Here is a 26,947-nt window from a genome sequence, read left to right as displayed (position 1 = left end):
GGGGGGGGGGGGGGGGGGGGTCTCTCTAATTGGGGTGAAAAGGACAAGCTGCTGCCTACCTATGTCCTAGTACTCATCTCATACACCCAATTTAGAATTGGCAGGACATATAAGGCTCCCTGGCTACAGAGAGGAAGACATCAGTCCTCCTCAGTCAAACCTGGATGGGAGTCTTGCCTGTTGACGAATAGTGTTGGCTGGGAGAGAAACTCTCTGGCATGTTGCTGTTGTGAGTATTCTGTACTCTGTAAACAGTGCATTCAGTGTTTCCATAGAAACATGACTTTGACTCTGGACCTGTTTTACACCAGAACTCTACCTGGCAGCCGTCTGCCTACTATGAAGTCAATATAGTTTTTTTTTTCTCACTCAAAGCCAGGTTTGTGTCTTGGAGTCCATGGAGCAGATCATGAGGACGTTTCTCAACATTTTGTACATATTTAAAGTTAAGAAATATGTAACTTTATTGCTACTTTTAGCTGATGTGTGGTGAGCGTTCTGGCACAAAAATGGTCACCGTGCATCACCCAAGTGGATGCCGTGCATTGATGGTGGATCAGGTGAGTTTCCCCCTACTCTGAAAAGCACTATATAAATCCAATAAATTATTATAACTTTTTTACTATTACAGAATATTATAGAAGCGTTTTATCAGGGCAAGACTTGTAGTTGAGCTCCTTTTCCCAGGACAACGATAGTGTTATATGACTACATTTAATCGGTAAATTAAGTCTAGTTGTTTTGGTATTGGTCTGTCACGCCTGGCATGACACAGTCCAAAATACAGAATGAATGCCTAATCTTAGTGACAGAATGAATACATTTCAACACTTAATGTTTTTGTAATGTGTTTGCAACAAATTCTGTTTGTTGCAATTGATGAAACACACTTCTTTCAGTGTGCAATTTCTGATAGTAGTTTTTAGATTATATTTGACTGTGTTGTAAAATGTTATATTCTAATGTAGTTACAGTATTCTAATCTTAATTATCTCAGTAAAATGAATTCATTTGCATACTGTATGTACTTTCTCTGACACTACCTTCCTTTAGCTAAATTAAAACAGCATCAAAGTCACAGAGGGTCAAACCAAGACAAATGCAATTGACCATGATTATGTTGCATACATGAAATTTAAGTATTAGCTTTCATGAATTTCCAAGGTCAGTTTTCATCACGAAGCAGTAATCCACAATGCACTAGTATAATGTATTGTTACTAGACTTTGTTATTTGTATTCTTTCCTCTGGTCCTCTCAATTTAAATTCAAAGTCACTTTAATTTTGAAAAACGGCAAATGGTTTTGACAGTTTAAAAATACTGCATTTGCCTTATTTCAATGGAAAGAGCTGTTTAGTATTCTTGCTTATAGTTGCCAAGACCTGTTTACCTTAATGTCTCTTCAATTTTGTACTTTGTTGTGACATATCGGTGGGCATCAGATTCATATGGGTCAGTGTTAAATCCAGCCACCAAATCAGAAAGGCCTCCCAGTCCATTTAACAACAAAAAGCACTTACATCCAAACTTTGAAGATGGTGTATCTTTATAGTACTATAGAAACAAATAATTCCCCTGAGCTTCAGGGGAAATATTATCATTTACATTAGTATAGTAAGTGACATTAGCACAGTATTTATTTGGCTGTTTGCTTCATTCATCTCACAAACTGGTTTGTATTATACTGAATGAGAAGAGAGCAATATTATTTTAACACTAAGTGTGAAACCCTAGAGAAGCATGTTCAGTTTTTATAAAAAAACTATTTTAACCCCATTGTGCCCTTCTGTTTCAATTTTGGCATACTATTTCAATGTTTTAGTGCTTGAATGGTGCCTGTGTGAGAAAACTGATTTATTTTTGAGGGAAGTGAAGTAGGAGATGGTATGCACAGCATACTGACACACAACACACACAGAGTCTCCTTCTGCCATATATAAATGAGTCATATACACTACCGTTCCTAAGTTTGGGGTCACATAGAAATTTCCTTGTTTTTGAAAGAAAAGCACTTTTTTTTTGTCGATTAAAAGAACATAAATTTGATCAGAAATACAGTGTAGACATTGTTAATGTTGTAAATGACTATTGTAGCTGGAAACGGCTGATTTTTAATGGAAAATTTACATATAGAGGTCCATTATCAACAACCATCACTGAAGATCACATTCAACGCAGTGTACTACTCCCTTCACAGAACAGCGCAAACTGGCTCTAACCAAAATAGAAAGAGGAGTGGGAGGCCCTGGTGCACAACTGCGCAAGAGGACAAGTACAGAACAAATGCGTTTTCTTGTTTTTAAAATTCACAGAAAGCTAGGGGCACACTCCAACACTCAGACATTATTTACAAAAGATGCATTTGTGTTTAGTGAGTCAACCAGAACATAGGCAGTAGGGATGACCACGTGTTCTCTTGATAAGTGCGTACATTTCACACTTTTCCTGTTCTGCTAAGCATTCAAAATGTAATGAGTACTTTCAGTTGTCAGTAAAAAGTTAAATATTTCTTTAGGAATGTAAAAGTAAAAGTTCACAAAAATATAAAAAGTGAAGTACAGATACCGCAAAACTCTTCTTAAGTAGCGCATTAAAGTATTTTTACTTAGGTACTATACACCACTGGCATCATATGATTTTACCCAGGTGACAAGATTTGCTGGTTCCCCCATACTGTCTATGGATGGAACATATCAACACAGGTGAGTCTAATGATGTATCTAAACCCTGGATCGCTGATCTCATTTTGGCCATATTGGTACTCCCCAGAAGGAGCAGTCCTCACTAGGAATGAATGTAATTCTACAGTTTAACAATTAAATATTTTAAGGACCAAATTACATGTATTTAAGCATTTTGTTGTTGTAGTGGAAACAGTAAAATTAGTCATTTCTAAAAACAATACTTTAAGGAATTTTTTAAAATTAAATAGTTTTTTACATTTATAGCTCACATCTGAGTGGTCATCTAGTGTATATATAAACCATTGGGTGAGTCACAACTACGTGACATTGTTTAATAGACAACTGAGGTTCAGTCTTGTTTAGGGACATGTTCATTACGTAGCCTTATGCATCCATTTGCCTGCTTCGAAAGTGCTGATAAAAAATATTTCAATTTCACAACCTGTCACATTAATAACTACAGGAACCAGAATGCACCACAACAGTCGGCCAATAGTATCGCAGGTTGTTTTGAGGCGTTGAATGCACGCGGTGGTTTTTCACTTCCTGGTTAAAGATGGCGGATGAGAATGAGACAGCACCGAAGCCGGAGAAAGAAGAGGAGGTAGAAGAAGACCATGGACATTGCAGTGATTGCGAAAATGAAGAGCATCACTTTGATGATGGGTAAGGGTGCACACTTATTTTTAGCACTATAGAAGACGTGTCATGCTATTGCGCTCGTTTTAAAGATACGATGCAAGCTAAACTCAGCTGGGCTTGAGCAAACCAAATTCAACTAATCCCTCCCACTTTCTTTTGGATGATTGGTGATAACGGTTTAACGTTACTTATTGCCTGCTTTTCGCTCTGATTTGATCTAAATTGGTTATTTTCCTGTTCTGGGCAGGGTTTCATGCTGTTCCTCCTTTTGCTTTTATCGCATGACGTTAGCTAACTACAATTGGTCACTGTACAAGAAATTGAACCATATTATGATCAATTACATACAATTATGCGGTGAAGACCAACACAAATCAGATTGTAGTACAATATTAAATTGGAACACTTGATTTCGAATAGAGAACAGCGCCCAAATGTTAAATACGTCTTAAGTCAAATGCGAAACTGATAACGTTAGCTAACTAGCTAGCCAGCTATGCCTTTTTACGACGTTTACTTGTTAGTTAGCTGACTCCCGAACTTTTGACGCTGTCTGTCAAAAATAACAAATATATTCAGGTAAATAATGATGCATCGTCTTGTCTTTTCATCACAGTAACACCAGCATGATAGGTGCTAAATGCTTTAGCATAGTTGGCTCATTCCTACCATGCGGTGCCTTTTCTATCCCCAGGAAATGTCACTTATTTAGTGTAAAATGTGAATTCCAAAAAGCTTTCAATATAAGGTCAGGTGTACTTTACCTTAACACAGAACTATGTCATTTGAAAGGGAATTTTATTAATTTTGAACATTATTCATCAACTTACATGACAAATATAAGCCTTATAATAATATTTTAAATCTTCATTATTTTATAGCCCTAGTTAAATTCTCATGTCAATAACCTTTTTTTTTTCATGGTTATTGTATTTATTTAAGATTTTTCTTTGTGTCCTTGATATCACTTTCCACCCTGTTAGTCTGTTGTAATTCTCCATTTAAAGAAAACAACCCCTTTCTAAAATGACATCACATTCAGGAAGTTGCATCATTTCTTTGGTGGGAAAACTGGTGCAAAGGCACAACAATATAAACACAAATTTGTATCTATTTTTCCATGTTTCATGTTGTTAGTCTGTATTTCCCACTCATACATTTCCACCCTGTTACATTTAAAAAATATATATTTTATTTAACCAGGTAGGCCAGTTAAGAACAAGTTCTAATTTCAACTGCAACCTGGCCAAGATAAAGTAAAGCAGTGCGACAAAAATAACAACAGTTACACATGGGATAAACAAACGTACAGTCAATAACACAATAGAAAAATCTATTTACAGTGTGTGCAAATGTAGTAAGATTAGGGTGGTAAGGCAATAAATGGGCCATAGTGGAGAAATTATTACAGTTTAGAGTGATAGATGTGCAGATAATGATGTGCAAGTAGAGATACTGGGGTGCAAAAAAAGTAAATAACAATATGGGGATGAGGTAGTTGGGTGGGCTATTTACAAATGGGCTGTGTACAGGTGCAGTGATCGGTAAGCTGCTCTGACAGCTGATGCTTAAAGTTAGTGAGAGATATGTCTCCAGCTAAAGTGATTTTTGCTATTCGTTCCAGTCATTGGCAGCAGAGAACTGTAAGGAAAGGCAGCCAAAGGAGGTGTTGGCTTTGGGGATGACCAGTAAAATATACCTGCTGGAGCCCGTGCTACGGGTAGGTGTTGCTATGGTGACCAAGATAAGGCGGGGCTTTACCTAGCAAAGACTTATAGATGACCTGGAGCCAGTGGGTTTGATGACGAATATGTAGCGAGGGCCAGCCAACGAGAGCATACAGGTCGCAGTGGTGGGTAGTATATGGGGCTTTGGTGACAAAACGGATGGCACTGTGATAGACTACATCCAATTTGCTGAGTAGAGTGTTGGAGGCTATTTTGTAAATGACATCGCCAAAGTCAAGGATCGGTTGGATAGTCAGTTTTACGAGGGTATGTGTGTCAGCATGAGTGAAGGATCCTTTGTTGCGAAATAGGAAGCCGATTCCAGATTTAATTTTGGATTGGAGATTCTTAATGTGAGTCTGGAAGGAGAGTTTACAGTCTAACCAGACACCTAGGTATTTATTGTTTTCCACATATTCTAAGTCAGAACCATTCAGAGTCGTGATGCTAGTCGGGCGGGTGGGTGTGGGCAGCAATCTGTTGAAGAGCATGCATTTAGTTTTACTAGCATTTAGGAGCAGTTGGAGGCCACGGAAAGAGTGTTTGGCGTTGAAACTCGTTTGGAGGTTTTTTAACAGTGTCCAAAAGAGGGCCAGACGTATACAGAATGGTGTCGTCTGCGTAGAGGTGGATCAGAGAATCACCAGCAGCCAGAGCAACATCATTGATATGCAGTTGAAGTCGGAAGTTTACATACACTTAGGTTGGAGTCATTAAAACTCGTTTTTCAACCACTCCACAAATGTCTTATTAACAGACTATAGTTTTGGCAAGTCGGTTAGGACATCTACTGTGTCCATGACACAAGTAATTTTTCCGACAATTGTTTACAGACAGATTATTTCACTTATAATTCACTGTATCACAATTCCAGTAGGTCAGAAGTTTACATACACTAAGTTGACTGTGCCTTTAAACAGCTTGGAATATTCCAGAAAATGTGGTCATGGCTTTAGAAGCTTCTGATAGGCTAATTTACATAATTTGAGTCAATTGGAGGTGTACCTGTCAATGTTTTTCAAGGCCTACCGTCAAACTTGGTGCCTCTTTCCTTGACATCATGGGAAAATCAAAAGAAATCAGCCAAGACCTCAGAAAATGGACAATGACCCCAAGCATACTTACAAAGTTGTGGCAAAATGGCTTAAGGACAACAAAGTCAAGGTATTGGAGTGGCCATCACAAAGCCCTGACCTCAATCGTATAGAAAATGGGTGGGTAGAACTGGAAAAGCGTGTGCGAGCAAGGAGGCCTACAAACCTGACTCAGTTACACCAGCTCTGTCAGGAGGAATGGGCCAAAATTCACCCAAATTATTGTGGTAAGCTTGTGGAAGGCTACTCGAAACGTTTGACCCAAGTTAAACAATTTAAAGGCAATGCTACCAAATACTAATTGAGTGTATGTAAACTTCTGACCCACTGGGAATGTGATGAAAGAAATAAAAGCTGAACTAAATCATTCTCTCTATTATTATAATTATTTCACATTCTCAAAATAAAGTGGTGATCCTAACTGACCTAAGACAGGGAATTTTCACTAGGATTAAATGTCAGGAATTGTGAAAAACTGAGTTTAAATGTATTTGGCTAAGGTGTATGTAAACTTTCGACTTCAACTGTATACAGAGAAAAGATTCGTCGTCCCGAGAATTGAATCCTGTGGCACCCCCATAGAGACTGCCAGAGATCCGGGAATACAGGCCCTTCGATTTGACACACTGAACTCTGTCTGAGAAGTAGTTGGGGAACCAGGTGAGGTAGTCATTTGAGAAACCAAGGCTATTGAGTCTGCAGATAAGAATGCGGTGATTGACAGTTGAAAGCCTTGGCCCGGTCGATGAAGACGGCTGCACAGTACTGTCTTTTATCAATGGCGGTTATGATATCGTTTAGGACCTTGAACGTGGCTGAGGTGCACCTATGACCAGCTCGGAAAACCAGATTGCATAGTGGAGAAGGTACGGTGGGTTTCGAAATGGTCGGTGATCTGTTTGTTAACTTGGCTTTCCAAGACTTAGAAAGGCAGGGCAGGATGGATATAGGTCTAACAGTTTGGGTCTAGTCTATCCCTTTTGAAGAGGGGGATGGCAGTGGCAGCTTTCCGATCTTTTAGTGTGTCAGACGACCACACATGCTGACCACACTGCTCGCATTGCAAAATAAATATACACATACATGTTATTCAATCATTGCACCCACACTGCTCGCGTGCGCCAACCAGCGTCTGCGTTGCCAGGCGCTAAAATATGTCGGTTCTATTTGTGAGTCCTGCCTCTCCCATCTCCTCATTGGTTTATAGAAGTAGATACCCATGTGCCATCGCCTCATTGGTTATACCTACTTGGGTGATTGAAAGATGATCTGACGTCGGTCGGTCGTGGTAATCCACCTTTTATTATGAAAGTTAGATGCCAATCTAAAGATGCCATATAAAGTCCAAAGAAGATAAAGCCTGGAAGGAGGAGAGATGACTAGAAATGATTTGGTTGACAGTTTTATTTGTGGATTAATTGTCGGAGTAGAGGACCTTGGGCATTTCAGGTAAAATAACAACGGTTATACCCTATGACAAATTAGCTAGCAACTGCAGGCTAGCTGGCTAAATTGCCATAAATGTGTTATGCTTTTCAACCTGTCCCTAGATTAATATAACTCAGTTCAGAGTTTTTGATATTTCAACCTGCGTGTCGTGATCGCGTTTGGTGTGGGGGGACAAAATACATTTGTGTGCGTCCGGTTTGGGTATGGCGTAAGTTATAGAGAAAATTAACCACTTTTCATGTTTGATAGAGAAGTTAAAATCCTGTTCAAGTGTTCACCATTATACTAGCTCAATCTTGCTCACTCAGAGAGCTATGGCTAATTTGTCTTTCAAATTTCCACCCAGTTAGGTTCCACCCTGTTAGTTGGAAAATGCACCCCAACAAATAAGTGCCTGAGTTTGACAAAAATATTTTTCTGATAGAATGCACAGAAAAAAATATAGTTTTTTCCCCAAAGGTTATGAGGTCCAAAAAGCACTGCATATTTGGAATGACCAAGTTAAGCTAGGTGACAGCTGTCTGACATGAGGGATACATTTGATGCCGGAAATCTCAGACTTCAATGCATTCAAGACAACTGGGAACTTGGGGGGTATGACATTTGGAAACGAGCTCCGACTGGGGAAAAATATTTTGAACAGTCATCCATCTTGGAATTCCAAGTCGGAAACACAGGCATCTTTCTAGAGCTCCGACTTGAGCGTTATTTTGCCAGAAGAAAATATAAGTAACTGCTCTTAAGATTCCTTCTGTAAATTGCGGGGTTGACCTAACCATATAGTGACATGTAGCTATTTGTTTAGCTGGGAGGCAACCATGCTCAAAACTCTCTTGGTTGCATTGAAGCTATTGGTTCTGCCAACAATCAACAACAACCTATTTAAACTGGGTATGGATTACAGCCCTTGTGTGGCTTGATGTCAGCGTGTATGCAAGCATCTGGAACCCTGCTAGGTAGCCAAATAAGTTAACATGAATATTTGATAGCTAACATTAGTTCGCTAAATGAAAGGTTGAATGGTTCTGGATGGTAGTTAGGCTCTACTGCTGGAATGGAAGCCTGTTGAATAAGCCATTGAATGTTTTGTCGTCTATTGTTCCTGTCAGTGTCCCCTTAACATCCCTCATACACACGCGTTCATACACACACACACACGCATAGCCACACGCACTCCCCCCAGGGGTCATGTGATTTTACCATCTGTCCTGGTGTTACAAATACAGGCCAGTCCCTAGCCTCATTCCCCTCTTGGACGCTAATGGGATCATCCCCTGTTCTTTTAAGTATACTGCTGTCTCCCTGTCCTGCACAGGAAATGGGCATCGGGGTGGGGGCTCTTCTAGAGTCCTTGGTGGTCAGGGGATGGAGGAATAACTCCAACCACTTTAAACTAGCTTAGGGATAAACTGTAAGTTATCTGTATTTGGGACAAAAGGTCACCACATGCTTGTTTCCAACATATCTTATAAGATACTGGGTATTCTAGGTTGGTAATGAAGAGGACTGAAACAGTTGTCATTCTCCTGGCCTATGGAAAGTCTTAGTTACATTTGAGTTTGTTTTTGTCCTATGGTAGTGACAAGGGCCAGGGAGATGACAGCGGTGCCAAGAAGAAGAAAAACAAAAAGAAGAAGAAGAAGTCTGGGGCAAATAAAGAACCTGCAGAGGAGGATCCGCTAGGCAAGGTAGATGTATGTACATGTGTGTAGGCCACATGAGTGAGTGTTGGGGCAAATGGTTTTGCTTTGTTTGTGTTCCTTTGAGAGAGAGGAGTTCGAGAAAGACCGACATTGACTTATTGTTCTGTAACTTTTGAAAACAGCCTCTACAAAACTGAATGGAGATTAGTGGGTGTGTTTTTGATTGTCTGTGAAGATTGTTTTACATTTGGCAATTTGTTTCCTTTTCAACCCTACATTACTCTCTTTCTCTCTCTACACAGGTGAACTCGCTGCCTGCTGATAAGCTGCAGGAGATCCAAAAGGCCATTGAACTGTTCTCTGTTGGCCAGGGCCCTGCCAAAACCATGGAGGAGGCAAGCCGACGCAGCTACCAGTTCTGGGACACACAGCCCGTCCCCAAGCTAGGTATGACATTTTGCAGGGGTACCGAAATGTCTCCAGAACCTCACTGTCGTGACTGCTAGGGATTAACACAGGTAAACGGGATCCCGGGACTGTACAACATTTTCCCCCAAAGTCGCACTAATGCAATTCCACAAAATACACATGTGCATGTGCTTTTTATTTTTTTGCCAATCTGCTCATCATCCAAACAGGTTGTCTCATGGAAGCCTTGAACCTAGCGTATATACACTTCACACAAACTCGCCATAAATTCAAAACTCGTGCATAATATACACTGCCTAACTGCACACAAGACCCGAATGCAGTTTAGACTTTTTATCAGAACTAAAAATTCGATCCTGGTCCGACCCAAGCTCAGTGAGCTGAAAACCCGAGCCCTGGTCCGACGTCACAGAAATTAAATGAACCCGAAAAAATGCCAGATTTCTAGAAAACAGTAGCCTATATTGATTTAAACTGGTGTTGAGAACAATGCAGAGGCGGGTGGAAGTGGAGTGAAGAGATGAGGAAACAGCCATTGGTCCTTAGAAAAGGAGCAGAGAGAGGAAAACACACCATAGTTATACAAGTGGATTTTGCTCTTCACTCGCTTAGTAGCCTGTTCTACTCCCTACCAAAAGCCTGTGCTTTTGTTTCACTGTATCTCTATGTATATTTGATCTCTGGCTGGACAAGTGGAAGTGGTAGCTCATTTATTAGTTTGCTGATTTATCACTGATCAGAAACATTTAGCTTGCAGTAATGTAGCCTAAATCAGGTTTATTATTTATCTATTGACTCACATAGTAGCCTTATAGAGCCGAGACTATTGTCCTATCATCCCAATTCCACTGAAACCCAAAATCCTGACTCCTGTCCCACATGATCAGCAAACGGTATGAGAGTAGATATGGATATTTTTTTAAACAGAGTTGGTCCCTGATAAGATACCTTGGTATTTTAAACAATGTCCTTTCTTTATCTCCGTTATTCATGATTTGCTATCTGCATAATTATCAACTCGATTTAGACAAATGGGTGATATCCTGTCATTGGTTGAATTTATCTAGCAAGCTTAACGACTTTGGTCTTTTCACTTTTGTTTGACTGCCTTTTAAAGTTTGTATGATTTGACAACTCTATGGCCTACTCGGGGTGCGCTCTGTGCGTCCGGGGTGCGCGTCAGGGGGGTGCGTGTCCTGGGTGCGCTCTGTGCGTCCTGGGTGCGCTCTGTGCGTCCGGGGTGCGCTCTGTGTGGAGAGCCTAGGCCTACTGCTGAAATGCACTGAATTAATTCAGGAACATAACGCTCTGAATTTATGAAGGGCCTGTTTCGCAATTCAAAATGATGTCATTGACGATCAGTTACTCTTATTACTAAATATCAGTTTCACTCGCTTAGAAATCTTTACATGGTGGCGCAGCGACAGTCTTATTTTGGGAGAACCCTGAGTGACCATATCTTGGATTTAAATGCTTTAAATGGGCACCTCCGAGTTTTTTTTTCTCCTCCATTATTTACCCGACTATGTTGATTGTTTTTGACAGACCGTGTCACAAGTTCGGGAGTCAGGATGAATTTGAATTATTCCCGATGTTGAAACTTGGTAGATTTTCAGGAAAAGATTAATCCCTAGTCACTATGGATGAGCATTTGAAGGAATTCCACTATTCGAGTAATATCATGACATTTTTCCAGTTAGGCAAAATAATGTATATTAAAATATATATAAATGATTGAAGTTGGGACCTGGCTTGCTTCGCAGCCTGCACGACTTGGGAGAGAGGTGCCGCTCCGCTTGCATGCAGCAGTGCGGCGGATAGTCAGGGGTCGTTTGACACAGGAGAGAGACAGTACCCATACACACTTGCCCTAGTTACACAAACTTGTAGATGCCATAGGTTATCTATCTTTCCATCTGGTAGTGCCTGTCTTGACTGCATCAATTCGATGTGAAGAGCTAGCTATGTTAGCCAGCTAACTCTTAGCGAGCTGCAGTGCATTCAGAAAGTATTCAGACCTCTGACTTTTTTCAGATTTTGTTATGTTCCAGCCTTATTCTAAAATGTATTAAATACTTTTCCCCCCTCATCATAACGATGAAGCAAAACCAGGTTTTTAGAAATTGAAATCACATTTACATAAGTATTCAGACCCTTTACATAGTACTTTGTTGAAGCACCTTTGGCAGCGATTACAGCTTCGAAGTTTCTTGGGTATGACACTACAATCTTGGCACACGTGTATTTGGGGTGTTTCTCCCATTCTTCTCTGCAGATCCTCCCAAGCTCTGTCAGGTTTAGTGGGGAGCGGCACGGCTATTTTCAGGTCTCTCCAGAAATGTTAGATCGGGTTCAAGTCCGGGCTCTGGCTGGGCCACTCAAGGACATTCAGAGACTTGTCCCGAAGCCACTCCTGTGTTGTCCTTTGGGAATGTGGACCTTCGCATCAGTCAGGTCCTGAGCGCTCTGGAGCAGTTTTTCATCAAGGATCTCTTTGTACTTTTCTCCGTTCATCTTTCCCTCAAACCTGACTAGTCTCCCAGTCCCTGCAGCTGAAAAACATCCCCACAGCATGATGCTGCTACCACCTGTAGGGATGGTGCCAGGTTTCCTCCAGACTTGGCATTCAGGCCAAAGAATTCAAACTTGGTTTCTTCAGACCAGAGAATGTTATTTCTCATGGTCTGAGAGCAAACTCCAAATGGGCTTTGGTTTCCGTCTGGCCACTCCACCATAAAGGCCTGATTGGTGGAGTGCTGCAAGGATGGTTGTCCATCTGGAAGGTTCTCCCATCTCCACAGAGGAACTCTGTAGCTCTGTCCGTGACCAAGAACCATCGGGTTCTTGGTCACGTCACCTCCATGACCAAGGCCCTTCTCCACCGATTGCTCAGTTTGGTCAGGCGGCCAGCTCTAGGAAGAGTCTTGGTGGTTCCAAATTTCTTGCATTTAACCACTGTGCTCTTGGGGACCTTCACTGCTGCAGACAGTTTTTGGTACCCTTGCCCAAATCTGTGCCTCGACACAATCCTGTTTTGGAGCTCTACGGACAATTCCTTCATGGTTTTTTTTCTTTTTCTGACATGCACTGTCAACTGTGGGACCTTATGTGGTGGTGTGTTCCTTTCCAAATCATGTCCAATCAATTAATTTACCACAGGTGGACTCCAATCAAGTTGTAGAAACATCTCAAGGATGCTCAATGGAAACAGGATGCACCAGAGCTCAATTTCGAGTCGCATAGCAAAGGGTCTGAATACTAATGGATAAAAAAAATCTACATTTCTCAACCTGTTTTCGCTTTGTCATTATGGGGTATTGTGTGTAGATTAATGAAAAAAACAAAACCATTTCATCCATTTTAGAATAAAGCTGTAACGTAACAAAATGTGGAAAAAGTCAAGGGGGCGGAATACTTTCCTAATGCGTTGTACCTAAGCTAATTGAGTCTGTTTGGCTGCACTTCCTGTCCTTGTTTACAACAACTCCATTCAGAATAAACAACAACAACCTACCTGATGATTGCTCGGTGTTGCCTTCTCATTTAGCTAACTTAATTTTGTAATTTGAATTCTATTTCGCATTGATCTCTAATCTTCCATGTTGCTTGCTACACATGAAGCTAGTGCCACGTTGATTGGCTGACAATAATAACAGAAGTGTGAAATCCGTGTTGGCTACGTTGTCATTTTATGGGTCGCACGTCATAAAAAAGACATTGAAAAGGTTGTTTTTATTGAATTAAGAATTTAAAATGTCATGGTGTATCCTTGTGTGTAGCAATGTTACATACACTGAAAAAAGTATATATATGCAACATGTAACAATTTCTAAATGTTTGAGTTACAGTTCATATAAGGAAATCAGTCAATTGAAATAAATGTATTAGGCCCTAATCTATGGATTTCACATGACTGGGAATACAGATATGCCTCTGTTGGTCACAGATACCTTTAAAAAAAAAAAAAGTAGGGGTGTGGACCAGAACCAGTCAGTATCTGGTGTGACCACAATTTGCCTCGTACCGTGCCACATCTCCTTCGCATAGAGATCAGGCTGTTGATTGGCCTGTGGAATGGTGTCCCGCTCCTCTTCAATGGCTTTGCGAAGTTGATGAATTTTGGAGGGAACTGGAATACACTGTCGTACACGTTGATCCAGAGCATCCCAAACATGCTTAATGGGTGGCATGTCTGGTGAGAATTCTTCCAGGCCATGGAAGAATTGGGACATTTTTCAGCTTCCAGGAATTGTGTACAGATCCTTAAAACATTATCATGCTGCAACATGATGTGATGGTGGCCGAATGGCATGACAATGAGCCTCAGGATCTCGTCACGGTATCTCTGTGCATTCAAATTGCCATCATTAAAATGCAATTGTTCATTGTCTGTAGCTTTATGCCTGCTCATACCATAATCCCACCGCCACCATGAGGCACTGTTCACAACGTTGACATCCGCAAATGGCTCGCCGACATGACGCCATACTCCTCATCTGCTTGGTTCAGTTGAAACCGGGATTCATCCGTGAAGAGCACCCTTCTCCAGCTTGCCAGTGGCCATCGAAGGTGAGCATTTCCCCACTGAAGTCGGTTACAATGTCGAACTGTAGTCAGGTGAAGACACTGGTGAGGAGGACGAACACGCAGATGAGCTTCCCTGAGACTTTGACAGTTTGCAGAAATTATTTGGTCAAACCCACAGTTTCATCAGCTGTCTGGGTGGGGGTCTCGGATGATTCTGCAGGTGAAGAGGCCAGATGTGGATGTCCTAGGCTGACGTGGTTACACGTGGTCTGCGGTTGAGAGGCCGATTGAATGAACTGCAAAATTCTATAACTATAGCATCGGTTTCTACCTTTGCGTTTTACTTATGATAGAGACATTAACATGGATTATTCTGGCAACCACTCTGGTGGACATTCCTGCAGTCAGCATGCCAATTGCACGCTCCCTCGACTTGAGACATTTGTGGCATTGTGTTGTGTAACAAAACTGCACATTTTAGTGGCCTTTTATTGCCCCCAGCACAAGGTGCACCTGTGTAATGATCATGCTGATTATCAGTTTATTGATATGCCACACCTGTCAGGTGGATGGATTATCTTGGCAAAAGAGATGCTCAATAACGGGGATGTAAACACATTTCTGCACATTTGAAAGAGTATTTGCACATTTGAGAGCGAGAAGGTTTTTGTGCATATGAAACGTTTCTGGATCTTTTATTTCAGTTCATGAAACATGGGACCAACACTTTGCATGTTTTGTTTATATTTATGTTCAGTGTATATTAATTACATTTTTAGACAGGCTTTTCATTGTTAAAATTCACCTAAGATTTGTTTCTTAAATAATTACTCGCTCTGTGTAGCAATGTCACATAAATGAATTGTTAAAATAGGCGCATTCTTTTTTTTCCTTCTCAAAAGTAGTAGTGATTTGAGGAGATTTGATATGAATAGTCCAATTGGCCTCTTTGTTTTTGGATTAAACCTACTATGATGGCTCCCAAGTGGCGCTGCGCTCCAAGGCACTGCATCTCAGTGCTAGAGGCATCATTACAGACCCTGGTTCGATCCCGGGCTGTGTCACAACTGACCGTCATCGGTAGTCACAGGACTGCACACAATTGGCCAGCGTCGTCCGGATTAAGGGAGGGTTTGGCCGGGGTAGGCCGCCATTGTAAAATAAAACTTTGTTCTTAACTGACCTGCCTAGTTAAATAAAATATATATTATGCTTTGTATATTTGCGTTGAATATGCAGATTGCTATTATCCTCTTACATTGCGTTTTGTTGTTTACCTTAGGGGAGATGGTGACATCGCATGGTTCCATCGAGCCTGACAAAGACAACATCCGGGAGGAGCCCTACAGCCTTCCTCCAGGCTTCACGTGGGACGCCTTGGACCTGGGTGACGCTGCTGTGGTGAGGAGGCTCCTCTGCAACCCCTCCATCCCAGACTGAGTGTCCCAAAAACAATATAGCGATAGCAATCAAAATACTTCACTTTTGGTTGTGGTTATTCCATCAGCTGACCCCACTTTACCCTACTTAATTTAACCCTAGACCTTCCAGTCGTGGCTCAGTCTCTTCCTCTTCCTCCTCTTAGCTGAAGGAGCTGTACACTCTGCTCAATGAGAACTACGTGGAGGATGATGACAACATGTTCCGCTTCGACTACTCCCCAGAGTTCCTGCTCTGGTAACTCTTTATTACTAAGCTACGTCACCTTTGTTACTCAGCGTGTCTCATTCATGTAACACATCTCTTTCAATAGATCTCTCTCTCTCTCATGTTAGATGTGTTATCTTTTAAAGGCAGGAGTTGTTTTCTGACCAGCAAAAACTTGGCCCTTGTGTTCTGTATCGTAGTTGGGAACTGACCTGCAATTGTAACGTCTCTCTCCCTCAGGGCTCTGCGTCCCCCAGGCTGGCTGCCCCAGTGGCATTGTGGGGTGAGGGTGAACTCCAACCAGAAGCTGGTGGGCTTCATCAGTGCCATCCCTGCCAACATTCGCATCTATGACCAGTCAGTGAATATGCATCATGCTCTTGTTCACACACTTTTATTACTCCCAAACTCTGTAGTATTTTAATGTAGCTAACAATAGGAATGTAATATTTTCTTCTTGATTATAATTTCCTGTGTTAATTTGCTGTAAGAAGTTGGACATTAAAAGGAGGCCTTACTCACTTTAGACTGCTTTTGTCATTTAGAGATAAGAAGATGGTGGAGATCAACTTCCTGTGCGTCCACAAGAAGCTGCGCTCCAAGCGGGTAGCGCCAGTCCTGATCCGAGAGATCACCAGACGGGTCAACCTGAAGGGCATCTTCCAGGCTGTCTACACCGCTGGTGTGGTACTGCCCAAACCTGTGGGCACCTGCAGGTGGGTCACTGAGAGACACACCAACCACACCAGACAGATACCCATCCAACCAAATTCAAATGCTTGTAAAAACAAAGTAAGCGAAAAGTGTTATCGTCTGTATAGGTACTGGCATCGCTCCCTGAACCCACGCAAGTTGATCGAGGTGAAGTTCTCTCACCTGAGCCGGAACATGACTATGCAACGCACCATGAAGCTGTACCGTCTGAATGAGGTGAGTCCGTGAGCAAAGCGCCATCTAGAGGCTATCCTCTGCACAACACCCGGCCGCCCAGCCGTCACCCGATGCCTCTATCTGAAATGTCTATTGTGTTGACGTGAAACTCTCCATTGAAAGAGGTTACCGTGACCTTCCGTCTCCTTCTCTCCAGGCACCAAAGACCTCTGGCTTGCGGCCAATGACCAGGAAGGATGTTCCGGCGGTGCATCGCCTGCTCCTGGAGTACCTGAGCCAGTTCCACCTGGCCCCGGTCATGAGCCCCGAGGAGGTGGAGCACTGGCTGCTGCCCCAGGAGAACATAATCGACACCTACCTGGTCGTGGTCAGTACCACTGTTAAAATGTACACTACCATAGACACCCATAACAGTACACATTGCAACACCCTTACACACCTAGTAAATGGTATACACTTAGGAGACCGTTACACATGACCATATATGGACACCTATCCAGGTACACTTTGTAGACTCTTCTACTTCTAGACAACATTGTTCACCTTATGTCACCTTCAGAGCTCTGGAAATGCATTTCACACACACCTAAAATGGGAGTGAATGTAAAGTTGGAGGATGTGTCTTCCCTCCCTGTGGCAGACCTCTGGGGGCAAGGTGACGGACTTCCTGAGCTTCTACACGCTCCCCTCTACTATCATGAACCATCCAGTGCACCGCAGCCTCAAGGCAGCCTACTCCTTCTACAACGTGCACACCACCACCACCCTGCTGGACCTGATGTCTGACGCACTCATTCTGGCCAAATCGGTGAGTTGGTTCTCTTGGTTCAGGCGGCTGGGGGTCGGAGGTCAAATGGGAGTTGGATTTGGGTACCAGGTCAAATATGGACTGTTTACACTGAGTAAACCAAACATTAGGAACACTTTCCTAATATTGAGTTGCACCCCCACTTTCTTTGCTCTCAGAACAGCCTCAATTTGTCGGGCCATCGACTCTACAAGGTGTCGAATGTGTTCCACAGGGATGCTGGCCCATGTTGACTCCAATACTTCCCACAGTTGTGTCAAGTTGGTTGGATGTCATTTGGGTGGTGGACCCATGCTTAATACACACGGGAAACTGTTGAGCGTGAAAAATGCGCACCAGTGTGTGTCAAGAACTGCAATACAGCTGCATGTTACCTACTACCATACCCCGTTCAAAGGCACTTAAATATTTTGTCTTGCTCATTCACCCTCTGAATGGCACACATACACAATCCATATCTTAGTTGTCTCAACTTTAAATCCTCTGTCTCCTCCCCTTCATCTACACCGATTTGAAGTGGATATAACAAGGGACATCAATAAGGGATCATAGCATTCATCTGGTCAGTCTGTCATGGAAAGAGCAAGTGTTTTGTATACTCAGTGAATAGTTTGTCTTTAACTCAATCCCTTTCCCCCATCTCTCTCCATATCCCCCTCGCTCATCCATATCTATTGTCAATATCCAGAAAGGCTTTGACGTTTTCAATGCACTGGACCTGATGGAGAATAAGACTTTCCTGGAGAAGCTCAAGTTTGGCATCGGAGACGGGAATCTACAGTATTATCTGTACAATTGGAAGTGTCCTAGCATGGGATCAGAGAAGGTGCGTCATGATGCTGCCCATAGTTCATATTTACTGATAGTTCAGTCAGTTCCTGGAGTGATGACTCTTTTTCACATTGATATAAATGATTCATGGTAATATCATGAAACAGTGCTTTGTGATACCTAGGTTGTAGTTGTTTTTTTCTGGTACAGAAGGAGTGTTATGAAGGAGGGAATTATCTTGCTATCGCAGATAAGCCAGGCAGAGAAGTATACAGGCCTCACAGATGTCATCATGTGGGTTCTCATTTTAACTTCTGGTGAAACTATCATAAGCTTCCTTTTTCTATGGTTCACAGGTTGGCTTAGTACTACAGTGACATCTCTCTTCACCCCCCCCCTTCCCCTGGGCGTCACAGTTAGGCCAGGAGACCGCACTGACCACCTGATAGATGGACCGATGGACTTCCTGGAAAGAGAACCCACTGCCCATTTTTATTTCTTGACTTTTGAACTTTGACCTGCACTACCGCTGCCAGGCAGGGAGTCGGGGGAGTTGGTCCTTCTCCACACTCCACGCTCTCTCTCCCTCCCGTCACATGGACCTTAAGCCATTTTAGTTACCATCCCAACTGAAGTCTGTCATGATTGTACCAGATATCTTATACACACACTGCACAATTCGCTATATAACACACACGTAACGACACAACATACATGTACAGTAAGACAGACATGACAGGAAAATTATACTAACACATACTCACTCGATGCTAACATTTTCTTTTTCTTCATGTCTGCGATGAGCTTTTTCGAAACGCATCTCATCATCCCCAAAGTAAAGTGTTTAGATTTCTCTCTAAAAATCAAAAACATTTCAAAAGGAAGAACAACTAAACAAACAAAAAAATAAGGAAATTAATATCCAAAGTGGAAACAAGACAAGGGCTTCTGTCAGTTTTTTTTTCTTCTCTCGCTATTGAGGCTTGAACCTGCAGATTTACTATCAACCCCTCAATTTTCCTCACTGTATGCGTTCTAGAGTTGACTCTGTACACAGCTGACTGAGGGGTTTTGTCCTTCATATTTTTATTTTTTTATTAATATATTTTTTGTCCCATCTGTACTAACTGCTGTGACCCATTCAGAAAAGCCCTGTTCAGAAGAAAATACAACGATGACCGTTAAATGGAATAGCTGTCAACAAGAACTTAACAATTTGGAGTAGTTTGGACTTTTTTTCCCGTTGCGGCCGGGGAGAGCAGATATCTGGAGTAGGGGAATGGTTGGGTGGGGGCTGCTGAGAGGGGGCACGGAAGGGACTGGATACTGTTTGTGGGTATAACACCTCTGAAATTGAGAATCAAAACTGTCAAGGATTTTGGGGACCTGGGCCAGGGAGGGGGGCTGGGTAACACCCCAAGTAAACTTTTTGTTTTTATGTAGAGTGTTGGATGGGATGCAAACCGAAATGAAAAACGGGTCTCGTGGTTTTATGATGCAGGAAAACAAATGTGAAGATGCGGGGGATTTTTTTGTGCAAAATAAAATATAGAAGTTGCTGTGAGGTTTTGTAATGGTTGCTCTCAGGTGATTTCTATCCTTTAGTTTATCATGAGGATATTCACTGGGTTACTTCTGCCTTACCCATCACCCCTTTGTGGGGTACTTAAGAGGTGTGACTCCAAAATCAGTCAAAACAATTCATTTGGATTCTTGTTATACTTGTATTTGTTCTGTAAATAATTTCCCATGAGCCGTTTGAGTTTGTTATTTTGGTGCAGACATAAAGGTTATAACATTCAAAGGAATTTAACATAAAGTGGGAAGTGGGTTTAAATATCTCCCTTTACTAAACTTAAGAGATGTTTTTGAGTTGGCTCAAATGGTTGCAGGCTACAATCATTTTTCTAGTCACTGCACCAGTTTCCAAAATGGATGTATACTGAACAAAAGTATGAATGCAACATGCAACAATTTCATTGATATTACTGAGTTACAGTTCATATAAGAAAATCAGTCAATTGAAATAAATTCAGTAGGCCCTAATCTATGGATTTCACATGACTGGGAATACAGATATGCAACTGTTTGTCACAGATACCTAAAAAAAAAAAAAATGGGCCTCAGGATCTTATGGTATTTTTGTTCATTCAAATTGCCATCGATAAAATGCATTTGTGTTCTTTGTCAGTAGCTTATGCCTGCCCATACCATAACCCCACCCCCACCATGGGGCACTCTGACATCACCAAACCACTCACCCACACGATACCATTACACGTGGCCTGCAGTTGTGAGGCTGGTTGGACGTACTGCCAAATTCTCTAAAACGACATTGGAGGCTTAAGGTAGAGAAATAAATATACAATTCTCTGGCAACAGTTCTGGTGGACATTCCTGCAGTCAGCATGCCAATGAGACATCTGTGGCATTGTGTGACAATACTGCACATTTTAGTGGCCTTTTGTCCCCAGCGCAAGGTGCACCTGTGTAATGATCATGTTGTTTAATCGGCTTCTTGATATGCCACACCTCTTAGCTGGATGGATTATCTTGGCAAAGGAGAAATGCCCCCTAACAGGAATGTAAACACATTTGAGAGAAGTCATTTTTTTTGTGCTTATGGAACATTTCTGGGATATTTTAATTCAACTCATGAAACAGGACACTTTACATGTTGGGTTTATTTTTGTTTGGTGCGTATTTGATCAACAAAACAGAATTGTGTCCCTAGTGTCATGCACAAACGTGATCTAATTGACCTCTCATGGAGATATACCATTTGTAAGGCACTACACACTCCAATTCCACCACTATATGCATAATTTCCTCTGATTTTAAAGACTTTGCCATCTATCTTACTTTATTTAGTAATTGTCGGTCTTTTGCTATGTGGTGATAGTGCAGCATACACCCAAGCCAATCACTAAAACCACAGATTCTTTAACTTTTGTATATTATTAATTATTTGTGAGGCCAACTTGTGTATACTATAACTTGTCTCCTTGCTATGCCACGTTATTTTCATCACTACCTTACCCACCGTGACCTCCTGTTTTAGGTTCTTACTGAGAATGGTTCCCAGACAACTATACCACTATCTTTCTGAAGATTATTGGTTTAGGCTTGAGATTAAACTGTACCTGCAACTCTCAGATAAGACTGGTTTGGCATCTTGACATCCCGATTAGATCAAGATAAGCTGCATAAAGAAGAAAGAGGACCTATTGAGACGATATATTACTATGCAGGTATGTTATGTTATGGCCTTTTTCAACTTGGATCTTTTTCTCTCTGACTGTTTCACCTGATCTGTTGAAACTGAACAAATATCAAATGTGTAAGAGTTGACCGGATATACATTTATAAAAAAAATACGGATAACAAAGTTGAAAATATAAATGCATTCCCTCATTGTTAGTTATCACGATCCACAGACCTAAAAATCATCAGGTTCCCTTTAAATTGTCTTTACAATATCTTTAGGTTTTTTAATAAATTAGATGGTTAGAACACATTACTACGACATGAGAATCATTCCTAATAAGGACATGGTGAAAAATATCAATGATGATGTGATTGTAGTGTGGTAAAAACAATTTCTCCCCCCCCCCCCCCCTTCCTCTCAGTTATGAAGCAATCCTACCTTCCTCACCAACCAACCGTTGTCCTTGTATCAGTATCATGAAAAGGATGGATGTGGACTTCAGCATATAGCGTAACAATCTGGAGATGGATATTAACAGGCCCGAGAGAGAGAGACCAGGGGGCCTACGTAGAAGGAAGTGCAACCAGCATCCTGTCTTTGACTCTTGGGTGGATTCATGTAAAAGATGTACAGTATGTGCCTACACGTGTCTTATTTATACTTAACCTAATATTTTGTTTGCATTGTACAGATAGCAAAGAAGACATGCTGTTGCTGTCTCCATTCTCTACGCCTTATTTCTGTTGACCAACTGTATACTTGCCTATTACTGTGAGTATTCTCCACCAATATAGCATTGCGTGAAGAAACAATGTCGCACGTTTTAGATGGAATATATTGAATGAAATTCAAAAATGGGTTGTAAATGTTTTGCCGACTAGCGTGAAGGCCTTATCAATCACTGGTTTCCTCTCCATGTCTCTCAACTATGGTCTAGTCACTTTAATGAACATCATTTTAAGGGCAATTGAATGTTGTATTTGACAGTTCAGAGAAGTAATCTATGCCTGGCAGTCTGCCAGTGGAGTGTGATATAAAACCAGTTAGTAATTGCTCAGACAAAGGTAAGTCTATTTGTTTTCTCCCTCCCTTGTGTCCTGTAAGATTATTTCATTTATTTCTTAGTGTTCATTTGGGTACCTAAACAAACAGCTATTTTTATACATTTTAAACAAAGTCGGCAACAAAGGCGATGCATTCAGCAACAAGAGCAGGGAATGAACGTTATAATCTGCACATCATCCATAGTATTGTTCTTTTGCTCTGAGAAATAGGCCCCCTCCCCTCTTCTTACTATTTTTTTTAAATTATGGATCCTACTCTTCCTCTGGTCCAGCAAAACTAAGGCATCTATACATTTTTAAAAAAAACATTACAATACATTCACAACAGATTTCACAACACACTAAGTGTGTGTTCCCTTCAGGCCCCTACTCCACTAGCACATATCTACAACACAAAATCCATGTTTGTGTGTGTATAGTGCATATGTTATCGTTTGTGTTGCTTCACAGTCCCCGCTGTTCCATAAGGTGTATTTGTTTGTTTTTTTAATCTAATTTTACTGCTTGCATGAGTTACTTGATGAGGAATAGAGTTCCATGTAGTCATGGCTCTATGTAGTACTGTGCGTCTGCCATATTCTGTTCTGGACTTGGACTGTGGAGAGACCTCTGGTGGCATGTCTTTTGGGGTATGAATGGGTGTCTGAGCTGTGTGCCAGTAGTTCAAACAGACAGCTTGGTGCATTCAAGTTAATACCGCTCACAAATACAAGTAGTGATGAAGTCAATCTCTCCTCCACTTTGTGCCAGGACAGATTGACATGCAGATTATTGTTAGTCCTCTGTGTGCATCCAAGGGCCAGCTGTGCCGCCCTGTTCCCTCTTTCTTGCACCTGACCACACGACTGAACAGTAGTCCAGGTGCGACAAAACTAGGGCCTGTATGACCTGCCTCGTTGATAGTGCTGTTAAGAAGGCAGAGCAATTCTTTATTATGGACAGACCTCTCCCCATCTTAGTTACTGTTGTATCAATATGTTTTGACCATGACAGTTTTACAATCCAGGGTTACTCCAAGCCTTTGAGGACCAACAGGGAGGTGAAGGCCCTCGGCAGCTACTACACCAGGTAGCCTAGTGGTTAGAGCGTTGGACTAGTAACCGAAAGGTTGCAAGATCGAATCCCCGAGCTGACAAGGTAAAAATCTGTCGTTCTGCCCCTGAACAAGGCAGTTAACCCACTGTTCCTAGGCCGTCATTGAAAATAAGAATTTGTTCTTAACTGACTTGCCTAGTTAAATTTTAAAAAATTAACAAAACACCAGGGCTATTCAACTCTTACCCTACGAGGTTCGGTTTTCTATCGTACCTGATAATTATGTGCACCCACCTGGTGTCCTAGGTCTAAATCAGTCCCCGATTAGACAATTAACAAATTCCTTGGAACTGGCTTCGAGGTCCAGAGTCCAGTTTGAGGGTTCTACACCTTCTCTGAGTAGAGCACGACTGGGGAAGCCAGCAGGGGGCACTGTCAGGCTCTAGAAGGAGACCTGGTCATCATCAACAGCAAGAAAGAGCAGGTACAGTCTAATATGGATCATCTTAAATCAAAGATCTCCTCTTACTCCTCTTCTTTATTTTTCTGGGATAGTCACCCGTTGTGTCCTGGGGTAATGAAAGCATTGTTTTTGTCTTTTAACATCTTCAGCTCTTGAGCATACTATTGTTTTCCAAGGACTTTCTTGCAGAGAGGGTTGGCAGCATCGGTGGCTCTTCACTTCACAGATTTGGCCTGCCTCGATGCTGAAAAGAGCATATGCAAAATGCCATGTTTTCACTAAATATTGTTATGGGAGTCTAAACCTTTGTATAACAAGCACATTTTCTAAATTAGTATTCTGTTCATTTGGAAATGAGCAAATTGTACACACTTCAAGAATAATGATTTGTCAATGCTCATGTCAGAGATAGATTAAAGTACAATGGCACCACAGATCTAGATTGAGATTCTATATTTATGATTGGCACAAAGTACTGTAACATCCAATGAATGAAAGCATTTAACATACTGAACAAAAATATTGTTGCATTTATATCAGATTTGACTGAGTTACAGTCCATATAATGTTGAAATCAGTAAACCGCTTGCCCACACAACAACATGCCTGTGGTTGTGAGGCTGGTTGGCCGTACTGCCAAGTTCTCTAAAATGACGTTGGAGGCAGCAAATTAACGTTCAATCCTCTGGCAACAGATATGGAGGACGTTCCTGCAGTCAGCATGCCAATTGCACATTCCCTCAACTTGAAACATCTATGTGTTGTGTGACACAACTGCCTTTTATTGTCCCCAGCACAAGGTGCACCAGCTTCTTGATATGCCCGACCTGTAAGGTGGATGGATTATCTTGGCAAAGGAAATTACTCACTAACAGAGATGTAAACAAATTTGAGCACAACATTTGAGAGAAATAAGAATTTTGTGCATATAGAAATTATTTTTGGGCTCAACACTTTACGTGTTCCGTTTTATATTTTTGTTTAGTGTATTTTGTCAACTCTTTCAACCCTGTCAGAGGTTATATATTTTTATATTAATTCATTAAAAGCAAAGGAATCAAGTCTGGGGAAACAATTTTCTAAATTACATTTCATCTATGCAGTGTCCAGGCAAATGTTCTGTGAAATTTATGACAACTATTTCAATATGAACAATTCATTTGTCTCGATCATTGGCAACATTACTGCTGAATAATTATAGTCAAATCTCAGTACACTTTATTTTTTTTATTAACGACAAATCAATACAGAAAGTACACGAGGGAACAAGTATATATAGATTATAAACAATGGACAATCCAGCTAGGGGGTACAATATCACATTACAATTACACAAGGACCTTAAGGAACATACATACACTTACAATTCTAACAGCCTTTTTTGTTAGAGTATTTAACTGTCTTAAAATACAGTTCAATTTCTTTTTGTAGGGTAAGAAAATGTTTTTTTGTTTGTAAATTTACATTTGTGTATATGAAATTTGGCCAAAAGAATAATGAAATTAATGACATAAAAATATTTCAGCTTATTTCTATCGTATGTAAAGAATCCAAGCAGTACATCTCTCCACAATAGTGTAAAATCTTCATGAATGTGTTATAAATCTACTGATGTCTTGCCACAGTTTTCTTACATGAATACAATGCCAAAAGAAGATGCAACACTGTTTCTGGGTGGTCATTACAAAAGGAGCAATTTGAGTTGTTTTCCTCCAACTTCTTCATATAGTGGTTGGCAGGATAATATTTATGAATAATTTTAAAGGAAACTTTCTTAATTTAGTTGTGTGTGGCAACATCCAAACTTTTTTTCCAACAGATATTTTAATAAATCCATTCCAATAAGGCATGACATAAGGTATAGATACAACATCCTGCTGAAACAAGGTTCGTATCGCTCTGTTGTTGAATGGACCAAAAGAGAAAAAAAAAATTTCCTACTGATGAGTCAACAGGGTCAATAGAAGGTTGGCTCTGGTCTTGACACGTTCATGAATAACAGAGCAACACCTCAGGGAATGGCATCTAAAACAATTGCAAAATCTTTAGGTGTTACAGGGACCTTGTAAAGTGAAAATAATTCCATATAACTGAGTAAAATACCCTTGCATTTACCAGTTGGCTCACCAATAGGATATTATTTTGGAACCAATATTCTAAAAACAAAGAAGTATTTTTATACAATATATCCCGATTATTCCATATATCTGTGTGGAGAAAAATTGTGTTTATAAATGAATGACCATGACGAGAACCTGCCGATGAAAAGCAGAAAGTTTCACTGGAATTTTGTCAATATTATAATTGCAAAACAAGTTAAGGCCACCAAAAGTAGAGAAGACATGATGAGGAATAAAATTCCAGATAGAAGTGGGTCTTCTTGGGAATTGTTTTATCCAATTGATCTTAAAAGTATTATTTAAAGTAGGAAAGTCCAGAAAATTCAGTCCACCATTCTCATAAGTGTTCATTACAACAGTTTTCCTAATGTAATGGGTACGGTTTCTCCAAATAAAGTTGAAAAGCATCTGGTCTATCTCCTTGCTTATTTTACTGTCAAGATATAAAGATAAAGCGCCACATGTTAGTCTAGAGAACTTCGGCCTTGGTTATTAGGACTCTACCTTTTAGAGATAAGTCCCTCAGTAGCCATTGATTTAGCTTCTTCTGGGTATTTTTAATAAGAGGGTTAAAATTTAGTAAGCATCTAGACTTCTGATCCTTTGTAATGGTTATGCCTAAATATGTAAGTTCTTCTTTTACTGGAATAACGTAATATGAAGGTGTCACACAATCTTTGACAGCTATGAGTTCACATTTATTAATGTTAAGATATAGACCAGACGCTTTGGAAAAGGATTGTA

At 40.9% G+C, this 26,947-nt stretch overlaps 1 protein-coding gene across 4 annotated transcripts; it reads left to right on the top strand.

Annotated features, from left to right (window-relative positions):
• Positions 1-3,193: 3,193 nt before the first annotated feature.
• Positions 3,194-19,887, top strand: LOC110486212 (glycylpeptide N-tetradecanoyltransferase 1). 4 transcript variants are annotated; one of them, XM_021557645.2, is made up of 12 exons: positions 3,194-3,351; positions 9,177-9,285; positions 9,543-9,687; positions 15,479-15,597; positions 15,782-15,873; positions 16,084-16,200; positions 16,389-16,559; positions 16,665-16,773; positions 16,931-17,101; positions 17,375-17,542; positions 18,231-18,368; positions 18,670-19,887. In XM_021557645.2, exons 1-12 carry the CDS (start codon positions 3,242-3,244, stop codon positions 18,688-18,690), a joined length of 1,470 nt encoding a protein of 489 aa, XP_021413320.1. In that variant the 5' UTR covers positions 3,194-3,241; the 3' UTR covers positions 18,691-19,887. The 4 variants fall into 4 exon arrangements, with proteins under 4 accessions (XP_021413320.1, XP_021413318.1, XP_021413319.1 ...); XM_021557643.2 differs by having other exon boundaries at positions 9,177-9,291; XM_021557644.2 differs by having other exon boundaries at positions 3,202-3,351; positions 9,174-9,285.
• Positions 19,888-26,947: the final 7,060 nt, after the last annotated feature.

This window comes from Oncorhynchus mykiss, chromosome 13 (genome assembly GCF_013265735.2).
Source record: "Oncorhynchus mykiss isolate Arlee chromosome 13, USDA_OmykA_1.1, whole genome shotgun sequence".
Taxonomy (NCBI): domain Eukaryota; kingdom Metazoa; phylum Chordata; class Actinopteri; order Salmoniformes; family Salmonidae; genus Oncorhynchus; species Oncorhynchus mykiss.
Note: the sequence above shows the minus strand (reverse complement) of the source record. Positions and strands in the feature narration are given on the sequence as shown.